At 45.9% G+C, this 8,556-nt stretch overlaps 1 protein-coding gene across 1 annotated transcript; it reads right to left on the bottom strand.

The window, feature by feature from the left end:
• Positions 1-1,690: 1,690 nt before the first annotated feature.
• xkr7a (XK related 7a) lies at positions 1,691-6,151 on the bottom strand. Its single transcript, XM_085444045.1, has 3 exons — positions 5,559-6,151; positions 3,233-3,432; positions 1,691-2,964 (listed from the first exon to the last, which is right to left on the bottom strand). The coding sequence occupies exons 1-3, from the start codon at positions 6,083-6,085 to the stop codon at positions 2,003-2,005; spliced, it is 1,689 nt and encodes a 562-aa protein (XP_085300171.1). The 5' UTR covers positions 6,086-6,151; the 3' UTR covers positions 1,691-2,002.
• Between the last annotated feature and the right edge of the window lie 2,405 nt (positions 6,152-8,556).

Genomic DNA, 8,556 nt, shown 5'->3' with positions numbered 1-8,556 from the left:
TTCGGTCTCCACATGCACAGTTTACAAGAATGCATCCAAAACCTTCAGGAGGTCAACAAAACGTGTAAAGCTGTTGGCAATTTGTCTACAAATACAAAAACACTGTTTACAATAATTAGCGTAGAATGAATGAATTATATATACTAAAAAAAACTGTAAACTGTAACGGGTGGACTGGAATTCACGTGGATGTAACTTTGAGCTTTACTCAAAAGAATAAAGTCCCTTTTTCAAATATCTGCCCCTTACAGACAAAAGAAGAACGACTCTGGATTTAAGTAATAAGTACAATATTTCCACAATTTACAAGGGTCCTGTGATTTTGCTTAGTTTTCTCCAAGCGCTCTCTTTCTTTCCTCTTTATATAAAAGTGAAGCTGAAGATTCTCAGCTGCCCACGAATGGCACCAAAAAGCTTTGTCATCACTTTCTGATTGTCGTCAGCAGAATTAATTCTTTGGGAGACTCTCGGCCAATAGGCTTTCACAACACAGCGCAAAAGGAGTCTGTTTTGTGAACAGAGGCAACAGTCTGTTTGCCTCTGTTCACATCTCTGCTACTGTAGCAGTGATTTCCTCAAACCAGACTATGTACCATGCACCAAACATGGCCTTTCTCATTTTCAAGGAACACAATAAACAGCCCTAGGAGGAGCGCCAGCATCCAAATTTCCCAGATCCTAATAGGATTGTGCTCTAGAGTGATGTGTCAACACACACCCAATTAACAGGGGGTATGCCCCACACCCTATAAGACCCAAAAGATCTGCGAAGAGGAGTTAGACAAGTGATTTTAATGCTGTGCTTTAATATGTTCACTAAAATTTCTCTGGATGTTATTGATCTGCTTGTGCCAAACTACAAAACTAGTCCTAAAAAGCTTTTGAGGAAATTATTAGGAAATCACAGACTGGCAAAATAAAGGGCTACCAAAAGTACTACATGCCTGTACCATCAGTAATATCAAAGCTATTCTGTTAGGAGTCTGCAGCTATTTTTTAAAACACTGTTCAGACAACAAAATATGAATACAGTACAAATACAGACAGTGCTGTCCCTCTGCAACAACTTCTTCATTTTACAGTATTTTACATGTAAAGTATCATCTGTCCTGTTTTGTTTTTGTTGTGGAAGATGGATGCAGTATGAAAATACAGCTGTTGAGTCCTGTAAAATGCAGTGTTCAGTACATACACATTCTGGAGGAAGGTGCATCTTGTTATAATAGTGATGGCATGTCCCCAAAATAACAGATTGCTTGTAAACACGCACATAGCTTACCTTAAAAACAAAAAACAAATATAGTGTCACAGGAATGATGACAATCCCACTAACAGCATGAAAATGCTCAAAGCCTTGTCACAAATAATCACATTTTCAACTGTTTTTACATTCAACTCAAATGTTGCTTTTGATGTGCCCTTTGGATTAGAAACAGCATTTTCAGAGACTCCTTCAACATGAGTGAATAGCTATGGAAAATTGTGATTCGGGAGACCACTACCCGTGCTGCGTCTACATAAGATGGTGTTTAAAAATGCAGTGCGAGTCTACCTACTCACTCGGTGATGTTTGAGTTTTAGCTGCCATAAATAATCATGCATGTTGAAGGCTTGTCTCTGTTGTCGACCACCTGACGAGGATTTGCTGAAGCACCTTCGCCGAGGAGGACTTTCTGCCTCTGACTGATAACAGGTCCTCTTCTCTGCCTGCCTGTGATCCTCTCTACCTTCCATATCTTTCTGTAACACATCCTGACCTGAGAAATGATACAGAAACCAAAATATGCACCGTCACCAGACAATATCGCAGAATCTTGCCCCATGTAGAAAGTAAACACGCAACACTCCATCCCCTGATGTGGCTGTTTGTGGCCAGAACAGAGAGCCGTTAAGTAAGTGTGGAGTTAAACCTGACCACTCAGTGAGAGTCATCCTCCTGCCATTTTTATTTAAGGCAGGATGTCCACACAGGAACAAGCTGAGTCACAGCACCATCGGCGCATTACACGGTGGTTTCGTACTCCATCACTTCTTTGGGAGTGCTCAGGCAGCGGTACTGAATCCTCGGTGTAACGGGGGCAGCACTCTCGAGCACCAGGATGGTTTTACGCAGCCGACGGTCGATGAAGTGAGCGTCCCAGGCGGGGTACTTCTTCCTGGGCAGGTCTATCCGGATGACGGGGCCCTCTGTCCTGGGTGTGAGATGAGGCACTGGGGTCTGAGCTCCCCGAGGTGGCCGCACCTTAAACACATCCCCATCTATCCCCGGCTCTCTGTCTGACCCTTTAGTTCTCTGAAGGGTCCTGGGAGGGCTGCTTACCAGGTCAGGAGGGAGGCTGGAGGCTGGCGAGGCCAGAGCCTCCACGGGCACCTCCTTCTCCACTATGTAACTCCACCCTGAAACTGCACCGTCAGGGTGCAGCAGGCAGTAATACACAAACATGAAAAAGGTGCCCAGAGCGTAGCTGCTGGCCACCACGCACACCATCATGACAGCGTAAAAGTCTAAGGTACTCTGGCGCTCGCCAGTGCTGCGGTACAGGTACCAGAAGGTGGTGAGCGCCACATTCTCAACAAACACAGTGAGACTGTAGATGAGCATCCTGCAGCAGGTGCGCCCCTCTCTGACGCTGAACCAGCAGAAGATATAGACAATACCCACCATCATGTTATAGATGATTTCCTCCCATTTGGACATGCAGAAGTCCGTTTCGCCTTGAATGATCCAAAACGTCATGATGCACCAGTGGGCCACGATGAAGATGCCAAAGTAAAGCTGGAACACGGAGGCAAAGAGGGCAAACGCCAGTGTGCGAGCTCCGATGGTAAATAAGTGCCACAGAATCTGAACTATCACTGCATTGTAGGTCATGGGTAGCTTATCGTCTCGGGAGTCCCTCAGGACTTTCTGGTAGGAGGAGATCATCCAGGCGAGGGATATCAGTGAGGCAGAAGCTGAAAGCCCTGGGGAGAGAGCGGAGAAGAGGGAGGAAGAGAGACAGAGATTTGGCAAGAGGAGTAAGATGGGATAGAAATGGCTGTGAGTTAACTGTCTCACCATGTAGCACAGAAAGAAAATGCACTTCCCTCATCTCAGTGGGAGCCTGATTGAGGCGAGCTCAAGTGACTCATCGCTCATAGCGTGCGTACAGTGTGGGCTGCAGACTCATGACTGACTGATGTGATCATGTGCATGATGGCTGTGGTGATTGGTCGTTTTGGGGGCACTTACCCTGAAGGGGCAGCACCTGATTGGCCCGGATCATGATGGTGAGCTGCAGCACGAGCTGAGGGGCGCTCTTCAGAAAGGACTCCAGAAGACGAAGCATGCTGATATCAGCGCTCTCAAACATCATGCGCCAATAGTAGTGACGCCGCTCTGGGTCTCCGTGCCAGCGGCTCTGCACGCCCAAATACAAGGCGTGGACATACCTGAGTATCAGAGGCAGATATATTTCAGAAACTTTCAGCGGTGCATTAGTTTTTGTGAGATGGAAAAGGCAGATTAGGCTTTAATGCTGTGTTTCAAAAACTTTTGGACATCAAACACAGACTCTCAGAAGTCATAACTCATTATTCCAAACTCTGGGAGCCGTCAGTACTTCTTGCCAGAAAGCTGGTTACTTGCCCCACTGGGATTTAGATTAAACTGAAACTGAACTAAGCAGCTCTGTGGTTATAATTTTAGTACAGACATCAGAGGGGGGAATGTGTGAAGCTTGTCTCCAGTCTCTCTTCAAATAAAATAAGTCCAAGGAGTTCAGAAAAAGTAAAATACGAGGAGCTGCGGAGAGAAAACCTTCAAGGCTGAAGGTTAGAAGGGAGAAAAGAGCTCGCTGCAAATCCTTTGTTGAATTCTTGAGCTTTTGCTGACATGTAGTCCCACCTCCATTCGTTCTGCAGTGACCTTGTATAGGTACCAAACAGGATGCTGCAGAAAAGCACACATATTTCTGCACAAATGTGTTTGCACTATGCAAATATACAGAGTGTAAACGATTATCGCTACAGAGCATCTACATGTTGGAAAATCACCGGTGGTTGTCACGGAGGACTGATGCTATAATCGCCTCAGTAATTGCCTCGGGGAGAAGGGTCAGAGAAGCCCTATGTCAACAAGCCCACTGAACCACAGGGGAGATTGTGTAACCCTTTTTTTGTTCTGGTCCCTGCTACACAAAGCGTGCCTTGGGATGGAACAGACTGGGAAAATAGAGCATATGTGCAATAACGAGGGTCAAAGACTCAGCCACACAAGAGGACGCACACACACACACAAACAGTGTCATCGCACGCCCTGTGTGTGACACGAGCCCGTATCACATCTCAAGCGCACTGACATTCAATTCTGGTAGCCGGCCCAAATTGATCCCGGTTCACCTGACTAATTGTGTATCAGTGACGGCTCATTCCTGAGTTAACAGCTGAGGGTAAAACACACAGCGGTAATCCTCTTAATGTGCAGACACGCTGCTCTGAGAGCAGCAGCAGCAGAACGGCAATGAACGGGGCACGCACCACAGCTTTAATGGCATTACCGGTAATTCTGTGCCGCCACAATGTTTTAATGTGATCCAGGACACGCTCTCTCACACTAGTCTCCAGGAGGAAATAAGGAATCAATATATGTTATTACCCATAGGGCTGTCTAAAGAGGCAGGAAGAGCGAGAGCGAGAGAGGACAGAGATTATGCAGGCCTACGGAATAAATCAAACAACTGATTTGCATCTTTCTTTCTACAACAGCCTGACATGTCTGCAAAACACAACTTGTCTTTGAATGTAATTTTGTCTAACCGTCCACCTACTACAGTTTGGATGAATGGCTCCTCCTGGCTGGCAGCAGTTCAAACCTGTCAAAGCCTATCAGGGCACTCCAAGCTTGAGCACCGACTCACCATCACTGCTTGAGTAGCTGACCTACAGACCTACTGCCATCTATTTGAGAACAATGCCAAAGTGTACACCGGTTTGTTTTTAGCGCCCAGTAATTAAACATGTTTGGGTATGAACATGGCTCGAAGGGAAAAAACTGTTGGGAGGTTTGAGAATATGGATTTTGCAAACATAAGAGCCAGAGCCTCAAGGTAGGAACCAAAAATACACCAAACAGTGATAGAGAGGCAAGTATCACTGTAAATGTGAAGCAACTCTCCTGACATTTATGACTATTATCCTTCTTCTTGAGCAGTCAGGCTCCTTCCTCCTACTGAACAGACAAGAGGATTTTTCTTCCTTCTTGTTTTCCTCCCATTTTACTTCATTTGAAGGGGATTGGTGTGGATGAGTTGGTGATTTTCAGACAGATGATTGACCTAGAAGCCAGCCAGGGGGTTGGGGGAGTGGAAGGGTGGAGTCTAAATCTGCCTTTCCATGCTCGTGAAAGACGTCAAACAATACAAAAAGATATTCTGGCATTTTGGGCGCAGTCCTCCCTGAATGATTAGGTTTCATAACTACAGGGAGTGATGCTGTGCTTTGAAAGACCCCCCCACACACACAGCCACAATGTGTAGTCCCCCCTTGGCTCAGATCACGCTTTGAGTGTTCTGACTTACCTCCAGACCTGTGCCAGCTGAAAGATGTGAATGAGAGCCTGGAAGAGCCAGACGAAGACTCTGCAGCATCCCCGGGCTCCTCCCCCGGTGCCCGGCCCTGGCAGCACCCCGGCCGCGGCAGAGCGGCCAGCGCCCCGCTCGCCGCTGTCCTTGGTGCTGATGTCGCGCTCCGACGCTGCCACCACGGCGGCCGCGGCAGTGCCGCTTTCCACGGTTTCCGAGAAATCGTAGGCGAACCATCGGAAGCTCAACACTTGCACGACCACGGACGGGACTATCACAAAGACCAGAGTCAGTACAAACTGCGGGTAGTACTTCCTTAGGTAGTAGTCCGCGGCCAGCCACAGGTCTGAGGCCCCGTCCGCGAAGAACACCAGAAGGGCGCACAGCGTCCAGCAGCAGTCCGAGAGGGTATAGCGCTGCTCGTCGGGACGGCGCTGGGGAGGCCGCGGGTCCGACCTGGAGGGGCACTCGGGTGGGATTGCGTTTCGGAGAGAGACGGGTGCACCGTCAGATTTCGCGGCCATATTTGTTGTAGGGAAGCGAGTAAGGGATGGGAAAATGATGGAAGGGGGGGAGGGGGGTCGCCCAGCCTGTCGGTCTGTAGACTATGAATGCGTGTGGGAGGGAGGGAGGGAGGGAGGGGAAAGGAGGCATGGAGGAGGGCCAGAGTAGGAGAGAGAGAGGGACAGGGGGGGGATCATTGCCGCTCCTCAATCATCGGAGATCATATAGGAAAATGAGATTTTAAGCGGTCTGAGCGGAGATTTCTCTCCATCAAAGGGAGCTGAGCTGTTCGGTTACAGCGGGTAGCCTACTTTGGGTTTGTCCGTCCACAAATCTAGGAATTTATTAAAAGACAGAAGTGGGAGAACTACAGAAATAGTTTACTCGACACAAAGTAAAAATAATAAAGCTGAAGAATAAATATTACAAATAAAAGTTTCACATTTTAAAACTGTAAAACTGTAATCTGTAACATTATAAATTACTAACACATCATAGTAGCTTAATGTTTCCTAACCAGGGTCCCCTAGAAGCTCAAAGAGGTCTCATAGCATTCACAAAAAGAATACAGAGTCTGCCTTAATTTTTTTAAACATTGCTTATATGTGTGTGTAAAGTGCATTAACTGTATACAAATGATGGTCCTGGGTCTAAGAAGCTAAGGGAGTGCAGAAGTGCCTTTAACCTGCATTCCTTTAAATGGCCAGCAGGGGGCTTCTGCTTCCAAAAACAGTCCAGTTAAATAGAAGTCTGTGAGTTTTCTGTTGAGTTTATGTTCTCAATCGCTGCTTTCAAGTCATATTTAATGCAAAGTGAGGTTTATTTTGCAAACTATGGTTATTTTTAGAGTCAAAAATGGTGATAAAGCAGAGAAGCTGGCAGAGTATCTTGTGCGGTGTCCCTGGGGTTCTTAGATCCACTCTCAACAGGTCTACTTTCAGAACACCTAAATGGTGAGGAGATAAACACTTCACTGAAGGCTACATTCACCCTTTTATAAACAGTCTGAACTAAAAATGAATGGCTCAAACTTACCCAGTGTAAATGGTGCGGGAAATAATTATTTGATCCCTTACTGAATTTGTACAGTAGTGGCCAAAGGTTTTGAGAATGACACAAATATTGGTTTTCAAAAAGTTTGCTGCTTGAGTGTTTTTATATCTTTGTGTCAGTTGTTTCTGCAATGTTTTGAAGTAGAATTACAAGCACTATATAAGTTTTAAAGGCTTTCATCGATATGTTTATGCAAAGAGTCAATATTTATAGTGTTGGCCCTTCTTTTCCAAGACCTCTGCAGTTTGCCCTGGCATACTTTCAATCAACTTCTGAGCCAAATCCTGACCGATGGCAACCCATTCTTTCATAATCAATGCTTTGAGTTTGCCAGAATGTTTTGTTCCCCGAGCCACTTAATTATCACTTTGGTCTTATGGCACGGTGCTCCATTATGCTGGATAAGGCATTGTTCTTCACCAAACTGCTTTTGGATGGTTAGATGTTGCTGTTAGAGGATGTTTTGGTTCCATTCTTTATTCAGGGCTGTGTTCTTTGGCCAAATTGTGAGTGAGCTAACTCCCTTGGACGAGAAGCAGCCCCACACATGAATGGTCTCTGGATGCTTTACTGTTGGCATGAGACAGGACTGATGGTGGTGCTCACCTTTTCCTCTCCAGATAATCCTTTTTCCAGATGCCCCAAACAATCAGAAAGGGGCTTCATCAGATAAAATGACTTTACGCCAGTCCTCAGCAGTCCACTTCCTGCACTTTTTGCAGAATATCAATCTGTCCTGACATTTTATTTGCGAGGAGTGGCTTCTTTGCGGCCTTTCTTGACACCAGGCCATCTTCCTAAAGTCTTTGTCTCACTGTGCATGCAGATGCACTCACACCTGCCTGCTACGTTTCCTGAGCAAGGTCGGCACTGGTGGCACTCACGCAGCCCAATCATCTTTAGGAGACCGTCCTGGTGCTTGTTGGACTTCAATTTCAACTGAACTTCAATTTCGGTGCAGTCTTAGTAGCAAAACCATCCTTGCCCGTGAAGCCTTTTTTATGCAATTCAATGATGGCTGTGTTTCTTTGCAGGTAACCAAGGTTAACAGGAAGAACAATGATTTCAAACATCAGCCTCCTTTCATCACCTCCAGTCTGGTATTCTAAACCAGTCAGCATGACATAATGATCTCCACCTGAGTTAACGACAAGATTATTGAAATGATCTCAGCCAGTTGTTTGGGGATTTAGTTCACTGTCAAGGCAAAGACGGACTTCGCAATTCATCTGATCACTCTTTATAACACTCTGGAGTATTTGCAAATTGCTATCATGAAATTGGAAGCAGCAAACTTTGTGAAAACAAATATTTGTGTCATTCTTAAAACTTTTGGCAACAACTGTAAGTTTGCTCACATACCAAGAAATGAACAGTCTCTAATTTTTATGGAGAGAAACAGAAAATCAACCGAAACTCCAGAAAAACACATGACACA

The sequence above is a fragment of the Copadichromis virginalis genome, linkage group LG20 (genome assembly GCF_057382275.1).
Source record: "Copadichromis virginalis isolate Kocher_CV1m ecotype Utaka linkage group LG20, C_Virginalis_male_GT1.1, whole genome shotgun sequence".
NCBI classification, from domain to species: domain Eukaryota; kingdom Metazoa; phylum Chordata; class Actinopteri; order Cichliformes; family Cichlidae; genus Copadichromis; species Copadichromis virginalis.
Note: the sequence above shows the minus strand (reverse complement) of the source record. Positions and strands in the feature narration are given on the sequence as shown.